The sequence below is a fragment of the Triturus cristatus genome, chromosome 3_2 (genome assembly GCF_964204655.1).
Source record: "Triturus cristatus chromosome 3_2, aTriCri1.1, whole genome shotgun sequence".
NCBI lineage: Eukaryota > Metazoa > Chordata > Amphibia > Caudata > Salamandridae > Triturus > Triturus cristatus.
In genome coordinates, this window is record NC_140584.1 from 772341587 (window position 1) to 772354099 (window position 12513).

At 49.7% G+C, this 12513-nt stretch overlaps 1 protein-coding gene across 3 annotated transcripts in view; it reads right to left on the reverse strand.

The window, feature by feature from the left end:
- PIKFYVE (phosphoinositide kinase, FYVE-type zinc finger containing) overlaps positions 1-12513 on the reverse strand; it is a 2037960-nt gene that overhangs the window by 791659 nt on the left and 1233788 nt on the right. For all 3 annotated transcript variants that reach the window (XM_085648834.1, XM_085648836.1, XM_085648835.1), the window contains one exon: positions 9157-9315. In XM_085648834.1, the coding sequence (XP_085504960.1) occupies positions 9157-9315 (159 nt within the window). The remainder of the gene's footprint in view (positions 1-9156; positions 9316-12513) is intronic.

Below are 12513 nucleotides of genomic sequence, written 5' to 3' on the forward strand. Positions count from 1 at the left end.
GCTGGGCCAAGAAAGAGGAGAACCTCAGAAAGAGGGGCGGAAAGGGGATCCACAGCCTTTGCTGTGCACCATGCCACAAATCTGTTCCACCGGCAGGCGTATACCGTCTTTGTGGAGGGACGCCTGGCTGCCAGAATGATATCACAGACTTCAGGAGGCAAGTCAAATGGCATCAACTGCCGCCGCTCAATCTCCACGCATGGAGGTGGAGGCTGGACAGGTTCGGGTGGAGGACCGTCCCCTGCTGCTGCGACAGAAGATCCTCCCAAAGGGGCAGACGTATCGGAGGATCGGTCAACATACTGAGTAGCTCGGGATACCAGTACCTTCGTGCCCAATCCGGAGCCACCAAGATGACTTGGGCCCGGTCGTGCCTGATCTTCTTCAGCACTCTGGGCAGAAGTGGTCTAGGCGGAAAGGCGTACAACAGACCGCAACTCCACTCGTGACGAAAAGCGTCGCCGAGCGAGTGCCGCCTTGGAAATTCCAACGCGCAGAACTGCTGACATTGCGCGTTCTCTTCGGTGGCGAATAGATCTAACCACGGCTCTCCCCACTGCTGAAAGAGACCTTGCGCCACTTCGGAGTTCAGACGCCATTCGTGATCCATCATGCACCGGCGGCTGAGTTTGTCTGCTCTGGCGTTCAGAGAGCCCGCCAGATGTTGAACCACTAGGGTGACGCCCTGGTGTTCCAGCCACGTCCAGAGGCGCAGAGCCTCCTGACAAAGGGTCCACGACCCCACCCCGCCCTGTTTGTTGCAATACCACATGGCGGTGGTGTTGTCCGTGAACACCTGCACGACACTTCCCCTGACAGAGGGAAGGAAGGCTTTCAGTGCAAGTCGGATCGCTCTCAACTCCAACAGGTTGATGTGGAGGCAAGACTCCGCCGGAGACCAGAGGCCTCTGATCTCCGCCTCTCCCATATGGCCACCCCATCCCAGGAGGGACACATCCGTCACTACGACATGCTCCGGTTGGGGAAGGGCGAGCTCTTGCCCGTGACCCAATCGCGGTCCGTGAGCCACCACTGCAACTGCTGTGCAGTGCCCTCCGAGATCAAGACATGGTCGGACAGGTTGCCGTGATGCTGGGCCCACTGAAACTTCAGGTCCCACTGCAGAGCCCGCATGCGCCGCCTGGCGTGATACACTAGTAGGATGCAGGAGGCCATCAGCCCCAGAAGCCGCAACACTAGCCTGACCGAAACCCAGGATAGAGGCCGAAAGATGGGAATCAGGGCCTGTATATCCCGGACCCGCTGTTCCGGAGGATAGACCCGGAACTGCGCCGAATCGAGAACCGCTCTGATGAAGAGGAGCGTCTGAGAGGGACTCAGGTGTGACTTCGGCACGTTGATGGAAAACCCCAGCAAATGCAGGAGATCCGCCGTAGTCTGGAGGTGGGAGACGACTGCCTGGGGCGAGCCTGCCTTCAACAACCAGTCGTCGAGATAGGGGAAGACTGGAACCCCTGATCTGCACAGATGAGCTGCGACCACCGCCATCACTTTCGTGAACACCCGAGGGGCACTGGTGAGGCCGAAGGGGAGCACGGTGAACTGAAAATGCTCCTGGCCCACCGTGAACCGCAGGTAACGCCGGTGGGCCGGCAGGACGGGGATGTGGAAATATGCGTCCTGCAAGTCCAACGCTACCATCCAGTCTCCAGGGTCGAGGGCAGCTAGAACCTGAGCCAAAGTGAACATTTTGAACCGTTCCTTCCGGAGGAAGGTATTGACGTTCCTGAGGTCCAAGATAGGGCGTAGGCCCCCTTTGCCCTTCTTGGGAACCAGAAAGTAGTGGGAATAACAACCACGACCTACTTCTGGGCTCGGAACGCGCTCGACGGCCTCTTTGGCCAAGAGGGCCGAACCTTCCTCTCGCAGAAGATTCAAATGGTCCTCCGAGATACGGTGGTGTTGCGGTGGCATGGCTGGAGGGGTCGTATCGAAGGGGAGGGAGTAGCCCCTTCGAACGATTTGCAGCACCCACCTGTCCGAGGTGATGGTACGCCAGTGGAGCAGGTGATGGCGAACTCTGCCGCCCACTGGCGAGGAATGGGCCGGAAAGCTCGGACTAGGAAGGCTTGGAGGCGGATGCTGCCGGGGTGGATGTGGGCTGACCGCGTCGTCCTCCAGAACCGCCTCGGCGGAAACCACGTCCGCGACCAGGTTGGTTCTGCGACTGGTGGCTAGGCGGACGTGAGGAGGCACCCCTTCCTTGGCCACGAAAGGGGCGAAAGGTGGAAGTTTGCGACCGCGGGGCCGAGAGACCCAAGGACTTGGCCTTAGCCCAGGAGTCCTTAAAGCGATTCAGCGCACTGTCCGCTTTCTCACCAAAAAGGCGAGTGCCATCAAAGGGCATGTTCATGAGAGTGCTCTGGACATCCCCTGAAAAGGACGTGGACCGCAGCCAGGCGTGACGTCTAAGCGCCACCGTGGTAGAAATCGCCCTACCCAGCGAGTCCGTAGTGTCAAGCCCACATCGGATTGCATGTCGTGCTGCATCCCTCCCAGCGGCCAGAGCCTGGGTAAGTTGTGTCTGGGCCTCCTCCGGACACAGGGGCAGCACGTCCTCCACTGTATCCCACAGAGAGTGGGAATAACGGTCCAAAAGACAGGCGGTGTTCAAGGACCGCAGACCCAAACTAAGGGAGGAGAACAGCTTTTTGCCAAACTGTTCCAGTCTCTTGGAATCCCGGTCCGGCGGAGCGGTTGGGAAGGAGGATTGGGAGGTAGAAGCCTGGATAACCAGGCTCTCGGGGGTGGGGTGTTGGGACAGAAAACTGGGGTCACCCGGAGCAGGGCGGTGGCACCTGGCAACGTTCCTGTCCACAGGAGGGACTGTGGAGGGCTTGGACCAGGTGCCCTGCAGAACGTCAATGAGGGCCTCATTGAATTGCAGCAGAGGCTCAGTGGAGCTTGCTGCAGACTGAAGCACCTCAGTGAGGATGGCAGTCCTCACAGCCACGGCAGTCAGCACAAGCCCAAGGGCTGCGGCCGCCTTGCGCAGCACCACAGAGAAAGCAGCACCCTCCTCCGAAGCCACAGTCGGAGGAGAGATGAATCCAGTGTCTGGAGAGGTATCCAGACCACTGGCCTCCCCCAGTTCATCTGCCCAGTCCTGTGACAGCTGAGCCTGAACAGCCATAGGATCCTAGGACCCCTCCCAGTCGCCCCCGTCATCCGATTCCTCGTAAACAGGAGGAAGGAGCGGAGCCGGACGATAGACATAATGTGTCTCTAACGGCGCCGTACGCGGCGTCCATCGACGCCGTAACGGCGCCGGATCCGGAGCGGGGCTGAACTGGGGCTCGACGCCAAGCGGAGCCGGCGTCGGAGGTGGAACCGGTGTCGACGCCGGCGGAGGAGGCGTGACGAGGTCGACCGGCGTCGGCGGGGATAGACGAGTCCCTCGGGAACCTGCGGCGTCGGGGTCGAAGCCGGCGCCGGGGCCGGAGACGCCGGCATGCAAGGTTGCCCAGTCGGGTCCGCGGGGCCCGAAGGCGCGCCAGCGGGCGTCGACGGCGGAGCCAGGCTCCTCATGGCCGCGAGGAAGGCACTGACTTCCGCCGGCGCCGCGTCAGTCCCAGGGACCGGCGGGTATGGGGACTTGCGCGGCGCCTGCTGCTCCGCTGGAGCCGCAGGGGTGGAACCACCCTGACCCTCGGCCGAGTCGCGCGACCGGCGAGGGGAGTCCGAAGAGCGGTGTCGCATCTTGGACTTCTTGGAGTGCTTCGACTTACCCGGAGACTTGGAGCCAGACGAGCGATGATGACGTCGGCTGCGGCTCCGCGACCGATCCTTGGACCTCCTCCTGGACCGGGATCGAGAGGGGCGCGGAGCCGAGTGGTGAAGCTCGAGGAGCTTACGGGACCGCTCCCGTCTAGCCTTCGAGGTCAGGGCCTTGCAGTCCGAACACGACTCCGTGTCGAGGCCCAAACAGTAAAGGCACCGGCGGTGATGATCCGTAACCGACATCAAGCGGTTGCAGTCAGCACAGGCTTTGAAACCAGGCATCCTACCGGCACCGGAGTCGAGACAAGATCAAAAAGGATCAAAAAACTTAGTCAAAAAAGACTAAAAGGGGTAGCTCTCCCGGATCCGCGCTTACTGGCGCGGAAAAAAGAAGAACTGACGTCAGCGCGCGAGGGCGGCGTCTAAGTACTCCGACGACGTCATTCCGGCGCACGACGCCGACGACGGACGCGGAGCCGCAGACGACGCCTAGCGACGCGCAAGGGGTATTGCTGACGAAAAATCTTCCGGATCCAGTCTGACGCCTGGGGATATTCTAAGGTGAGGAATCTAACTAACGTGTTTCTTTCAGATTTGTGTGTTACCAATTTTCCTAAAATCCCCAAATCATTAAAAGCTCTTTATTTTAATGCTCGTTCTATTCCCAAACATGCTGTGGAAATTTGGAGTCTGATTGACTCGGAACATCCCGACATCTGTTTTATTACAGAAACATGGCTGCATAAGTATGCTTCCCCAGACGTTGTCACTGCCTTTCCCCCACAGTATACTATAACTAGAGTTGATAGGGAACTAAACAGGGGTGGTGGCCTACTTATAGCTGCCACCTCTAATATAAGTGTAATTTCTTTAGAAATTATCCGCACAAATCTAATGGAAATGTGTGTTTTTAAAATTGAGGGTCTGTTAGGTGGTACTTGGCGTGGTGCTTTGGTATATAGGCCCCCTGGCCCAAAATACGACTTTACTGACAATTTGTTGGAGACAATTGCTCCACATGTACTTGCCTCAGATCGCTTTCTCCTGTTGGGGGATTTTAATTATCATGCTGAACTAGCACTCAACTCCGATACGGAGCAGTTAATCTCTAGTACTAGTACCTTGGAATTGGTGCAATTGGTGTCGGGGCCAACCCATACGGCCGGACATATGCTGGATTTGTTGTTTACCAATTCCGACAAAATTAAGGTTGAGCTCCCACAGCCATTACTTTGGTCGGATCATAGCCTATTAAGATTTGTTATTCTTGACCACACTGTTAATCCTGTGGCTATGCAGAAAACTTTATGGCGAAGATCCTGGAGCAAAGTTACTTTGCCTATTTTCACTTCCCATTTTAGTGTGCCTCAGTCCAGCCCTAGGGAAACTAACGATCAAAGAGCAGTTCTTTTGGAAAAGACTATAACCAAGGTGTTGGATACTATTGCTCCTTTTTCTAGAGTTAGAGTGGAAACTCGTGTAGCTCCATGGTTTACCGCTCAGTTAAGGACAATAAAGCTCTCTTGCAGGGCGGCAGAGCGGAAATGGGGGAAAACCAAAGACCCCATTGACAGTAAAATATATAAAGATTCTCACCATGAATATATGGAAATATTAGACAGGCAAAAAAACCATTTCTTTTAAATCGTATTGAGAAGGCAGCAAATTCCAACAGGGAGCTTCACCAAATCTTAAAGGAATTTTCTGCTCCAGCTGTTCAGTTGAATTCTTCTATCTCCAAGGAGCGGATTGATTCTTTGTCTAAATATTTCGAGGATAAGATTACGGATATTAACAACTCCTTTTCTTCTCAACAGACTGTGGGTGTTGTTCTGGGGTCTATTTCCCTGGTTACCTTTGATCCTCCTCACATTATGGAAGAATTTACTCCTTGCAGTTCTGATGAAGTAATGAAGGTTATCATGAAAATTAAATCTGGTTCTCCCACTGATCCTCTACCGGCTAGAATTCTTCCTATCCTGGCTCCTGCTCTATTGATTTGTCTCACTGACTTATTTAATGAGTCACTGTCTAGGTCTGAAGTTCCTAGAATATGGAAAGCTGCTAGAATTAGGCCTATATTAAAAAAGCCTACTGCGGATGCTAATCTTCTCTCAAACTACCGCCCTATATCGCTGCTCCCCTACTTTGGTAAGATGCTGGAGTTTCTGGTTAATAAGCAGCTTGTCGACCATTTGGATTGCTATGGGCTGCTTGACCCTTCACAGACGGGCTTCAGAGCAGCCCATAGTACGGAAATAGCCCTGCTGGAAATGACAGATAACATCAGACGCGCTCTGGATAGAGGGCAGTCTTCTATTCTCGTTCTGTTGGATCTGTCTGCAGCATTTGACACCATCTCCCACAGCATTCTCGAATGTCGACTGTGGGAGATTTGTGTCAGTGGAAAAGCCCTGCTGTGGCTAAAAAAATATCTTTCCGATCGTACTACAATTGTCCAGGTTGATGATACCATCTCTTCTAGCAGATCAGTTAAGATGGGAGTGCCCCAGGGTTCTATTCTGGGCCCTACTCTTTTTAATCTTTATGTGACCCCTCTGGCCGAGGTGATTAGATCCTTTGGTTTTGATGTCGTCTCATACACAGACGACACTCAGATTCTGATCACCATTGGTCCTGACCCAACAGAAATTAGGCTCCGTTTTAAAAACTGTATGTCTCACATTGAGAATTGGATGTGTGCTAATCACCTGCAGTTAAATGGAGGAAAGACAGAGATAGTGCTCTGTGGTAGGGCTCAAGAGTCTTGGTCCCATAATTGGTGGCCTTCTAACCTTGGCCCTTGTCCCACTCCAACTACAACAGTGCGCAATCTTTGTTTTCAAATGGACAATAAATTGTCCATGAAATACCATGTAAACAAGACAGTTAGCACCTGTTTTGGTGTTATGCGCCATTTGCGCAAAGTTTTTAAATGGATTCCGATTGAGGCAAGAAGGCCCTTAGTTCAGGGACTAATTGTTAGTAGAATGGATTATGGTAATGCTTTACTTGCAGCCATAAATGATAATCTACTGTCAAGGCTTCAGGTTGTGCAGAATACTGCGGCCAGGCTGGTACTTAATCTTCCACCCAGATCCTCATCGGCTCCCACTCTGAAACTCTTGCATTGGTTGCCTGTCAGGAAGCGTATCCAATTTAAGATTCTTTGCCTGACACATAAGAACATGTACGTAAAAGGTCCTGGTTTCTGGACTAAAAAGCTTGGCTGGTATCTCCCTGGTAGAACTCGGAGATCCAGTAACACAGCCCTTCTTGTATCTCCTAGAATTCGCACCGCCACTAACCGAGGTAGATCTTTCTCTTTTTTGGCCCCTTTGTTTTGGAATAAATTGTCTCTTCAGTTACGCACCACAATGGATCATAATTGCTTTCGTATGAAGCTGAAGACATTCCTGTTTGACATCTAATTGCACAAATTCCATCTTATCTTTGAGTTATCCACCAGCGCCATGAGAATTTTTTAGGGATATGTCTGCTTAATAAATATCCTTTGATGTCATCACCATCATGGGAGTCTGGAGCCAAAAAATGTGTTTGGAATTTCTGTGTCCCATTCAAGTCCGAATGGGGCTACATGGGCGGTATCTGAGGTTGAGGTGGTTGCATTTTGAGTCAAAGTCAATGGATTCGATTTTGGGACTGAAAGGACACTCAGTTCTTCTTCCGGCATGAGTGCGACTGGTGCATGCGGAACCAGTAAGGATTGCGGTGCTGGGTGAGAAGTTAGTACAAGAGTCGTCCCAAAATTTGGGGTCACGCGGCACAGTCTGAGATCTGAGGATGACAGTCTGACTGAAGGACTCCTTGGTTCTTAGGGCCCACTAGAGGCACCAGAGGGAGCTGGCAGGGTGTAGAATATATGCAACATGGGCTCCTTGAAAGCTTCGACCCATTGTGGCATCACCAAAGGACCTGGGAATTCAGGATGAACTGAGGGATCAGTTCCACGGTGTGGTACCAAGATCGAGGGGCATCCCAATATCTGCAGGATTCAATGGTTGGAAGAAGGGAGTCACATTTAGACGTACGTTTTTTTCTTGCGCTTCAACTTAGCTGACAATTTAGAGTGGGAATAGGACCTCTCCCAAGAACAGCCCTGAAAGCGCGTCTGCCGCTTCGACTTCGAGGGAGACTGGCCCTTACCTGCTTTTCAACAGTGTTCAGTGATGTAAAGCTTGGCCTCACACTCTAAAATGGCCTTCAGCTTCAAGTCATGTGAGGGACGTAGACACCACAGACATACATGGCATCTAATTATGGCAGTCCTTGGAGGGTTTGAAATCTCTATTTTGACAACAATAAGTTCTGCCAAAAGACAGAGAACGAGGGTGCAAGCTCTGGATCCACATCGAAGGTGCGAAAAGATAGGAATTTACATCAGTGTAGCAGCTATATGGGCCTCCAGCGTAATTTCTGGGGTGGATGGAGTTGACATGGAGCTGCACGATACCACCTACTGGCATGCACAGGAATTGCTGGAAAATATCCCCGGATCCATCTGGCACCTTGGAGTATTCACAAGATGAGGAATATGCAGTAAGAAGAATCCATTACAGAGGGGTCATGACCTATCTGTTGTGTTTCTCATGCTCAATGACTTAAAGCTTCGGCTCAAATCTCTGGCAGCATCAGAGAACACTTTGAATTGTGGTCAGATTCAAGACACCAAATACAGAAGTTGTGTGGGTTTGTGACCAACATCGCTTCTTGCAGGTATGGCTCAATTCTAGCACCTTATTTTTCTGGGGGATAACAATGTGGAGGTTGATAAGGCACCACAGAAGCAGAGCAAAAGATCTGCATTAAAGGATGCAGGAAAAAGGGAACAATGTCCTTGCAATGTGGTAGTACTTTTGCACACTATGTGCCAACACTTCCAAATTTGGGACAAAGCCGCCATGGAGTTCAATGGTGCCAAAACCAACTGTTGGAAAAGGTCTGGATACAGTCTGGCACATTATTTAATTTACTTGGCCATTTTTGGGGGGTACAACCTCTCAACTACGCATAACCTTTGATTGTAGATGACTACCTAAAAGAAGGCTAAGCTGTATTATTAAATGAGTATAGCATCATATTATCAAACCCTTTTTAATGTACATGCTGTTTTAGAGAGGCTGGCATAGAAATTAAATGTGCATATATTTCCTTCTCGATTCAGCCGATAATGCCATTTATTGGTCGTTTATTTCACTTATATTCCCAACACGAAGAATGCCAAAAACCTGAATCCCTTCCATCACTGCAAAAAAATTACACTTTGTTATTTAAGCATAAATATCTTGATATGCAGTAGAAAAACACATCCCGAATATCTTCACACAAAAGTCCAACACTTAAAAAAAAGATAACAATACGTAATTTGAAACCTCTCGTTCTACTATGCAGTACCTTCTGAGCTGCTGGTGGTATCCAATTCAGATGTAGAGGAATTGGACGGAAATGAGGGCCCAGCCGGAAGATGTTCGGATCCAGATTCTGGAGGGGTGGGCAACTGGAGATGAGAGGAGCCTACAGAGCTCTGACTTAAGGTGGTCATGAAACGATCCTCTGTTGGTGTGACAGAGTAAAAACAAAATAAAGGCATGAACCAGATGTGAATTTAACATGTTTTGCAGCACATATATTAGTCTTTTTTGAAAGTTGCTTCAAGATTTCTCAGTAAAATGTGAACTAAATCAGCCACTGCACAGTCTGTCTAGGGAATTGAGAGGGGATGAGCTCCATTTGTGCCTCCCCAAAATGTAGCAATGTACAAAAGCTGTAACGAAAAGCATATCACTAAATAACTACAGGTAAAGGAACAAACACAAGTACCACTGTCCAAACATGGGGCATACGTTCAAGATGAACAGCTTCCTAACACACAGGCTGTACAGTGGCAGATTACTTGAAAATATAAACAGCACCAGCTAATCCATCATAGTTCTATTTACCTCGACTAATGTGTGTAGTAATCCAGAACAGGCAGCAAATAAAATATCCAACATCCAGGAAATACATGAAGCATAATAGGTGACCCTATTCCCAAAGTGCCTATTCCAAAATGAAGGACTAGCAGCTACATCAATGCACCAATAAGTCACCATATCAATAGATAACATTTATTTGTAAGCATCTTGAAATCAAAATATCCTCAATGAAATACCTTTGTTCCATTTAAATATTCCCTTGAAAGAATCACTGCCAACATTAAGCAAGGATTCATTATGTGTATAAATGACTTCACTTTCACAACACAGCCTGCATGTGGTGTTGTCACAAAGAGAAAATACATTTGGTTTCCATAGCGTTTAACATAAATTACTTCACTATGTTTAGTACAGGGAGAAATCCATTCATCAGTATGCGGGTCTGTGGGTCGTGGTACTATACAGTTAATTATGATACTGAAAAAAGTAATCTAGCTCTTGAAGCAACCACATTTACAGGGCTGCCTCAACCTTGAATACGAGTTGCCTAAGACTGTCCACAATCTTTCCAGGACCAGTGTGTTCTGGACCTTTCTGAAAAAGCCAAGGTGCCAAATTAGTTGAATATTTGGTTTCCTGCAAGACTTAATGGACAGTTTGATTGTCATCAGTTAGTGTGAACAAAACTGGTAAAGCTCCACTTGTAAAATCACTGTCTATGGATAAAAATCAGTTATGTCTATGTTTCTGCTGCTGTGGTAGCTGAATTGAGTGCAAATTCTCATGCCCAGGAGCTCTGGGTACCATACACTCATAGGCCCGTTTGAGGCTATTTAGATGACTTGAACCTGGTTGGATCTGGCCTTCCTCAAAATTTCAAGTAAGAGAGGCAGTGGCAGGAATGTGTACTGGAGGCCCAAGTCCAAATGCAGTCAGAATGAGATTCGAAGTGGCATTCAAGGAGGGAACTCCAGTGTGCAGTTTTGGCACTGCACATTCTCAATCTGTGGTGACCAAATCTAGCCAGGACATGCTCAAGTAATCAAAAACATTAAATTGGCACCTCAGGATGGAGATGCTAATTGTGCTCTTCCAGCCAAACTCTGCTCAGCTTGTCTGCTTTGGCATTCAGAAATCCTGTTAGACAGTTGGCTACCAGAAAGATGTACTGCTGATCCAGCCACCCACAGAGACATAAGGACTTATAGCAGAGGACCCCCCCTTGACTGTGCTAGTTACAGGACCACATGGTAGCCATGTCAGTGAGGACCTGCATCAGCCTCTCCTTGGTGGAGGAGAAGAAGGTTTTCAGGGCCAGATGTATTAACCAAAGCTCCAGAAGACTGTTGATGGAGCTGGTTTTTAAAACAGAGAACAGACGCCTCTGCTTTCTACCTCCTCGCTAGTGATCTCCATTTCCACACCATCCTCAAAACACAGCAGTGATTCATCTGTCACAATGAAGGGAGGTAAGGAAGGGAGCGGGCCCGCTGCAGGTCAGGTTGGTGTCCGCCAGCTACCACTGCGGATCCTAAGCTGTCTCCATCAAGATCCTGATGGAGTCAGAGGCATCCCTGATGCTGGGCCCACATGTGCCACCTGGTGTTCGGTAATGAGAAAAATGCATTCAGAGTCATCCTCACAGAAACCCAGGATTGATCTTGATGGGAATCATACTGGGATTGTCCCAGAGTTTTTGTGGTGGAGTAAAGACCTTGAACATAGTGTCCAGAATTGCCCCTATGAATGGAAGCCACTGTGAGGTCATTGTCCAGAGGGGGTCAGTGACTTACTGTGGCGATCTCACCTTCAGCAGCATTTTGTTGAAGTACAGTAATATATGTACTACCAGCTTCAGAAAATAAGCAGCAAGCACCACCATCACTTTTGTGAACACCTGAGGTAAGGTAAGGCTGAAGGGGTGCACAGTCAACAGATTGTGTTACTGGCCCACCATGATCCAGACCTTAATGCCTGTGGGACTGCAGGAATGGTATATGGTAATCAGAGACCTGCAAGTCCAAGAACTCCATCCAATGCCCTGGGTCCAGAGCTGACAGAATCTAAGAAAGACCAAGCATCTTGAACCGTTCCATCAGCAGAAAGGCATTTAATGTAAAGCAATCCAAAATAGAACTGAGAGGCCTCTGTTGTTCTTCAGGATGAGGACAAAAAGAAAACCACTGTAGGGTACTCTTGGGCAACTGCATCCCAAAAAACGTGGGAATAGCACCCCAAAAGGCATGCAGTGTTCACAGACCGCAATGCCCGGCTGGTGGAAGAAAATATTTTCTTACCTAAGTTGTCCAGCCTCTTGGATTCCCAATCCGGTGGTGTGGTTGGGAATGCACCAGTATTTATGTGGGAATTTGAGACTTGATCTACCAAGCTCTCTGGGGTATGATGTCCTGTGTGGAATTTGGGGATGCCTGGAGTGGGGCGGTGGTGGCGGGCTACTGTCCTGTTCATAGGAGCCTGTCTTAGACTTGGACTAGGTCCCAAGCAGGACATCAGTAAGGGTTTCATTAAAAAGGAGAAGTGGTTCTAAAGGGGACACTCCCGACTGAAGCAATTCCATCAAGACGGTAGTCTTGATTGCCACCTAGGGCAAGCACAGGACCAGGACCTCTGCTGCCCTCGTCACCACCACTGCTAATGAAGCTCTCTCCTCCGTATCAGATCCAGCCTGATATTGGTCGGATGCGGGTACATCTTGAGAAGCCAAGATTGACCAAACTTACCAAAGCATTAGAGGGAACTGCATAAAGCACCTCTAGCCAAGTAGGAAATGTTGATAGCTGTTTTATTTGCAAAAGGGAACACTGTTCACACTAAC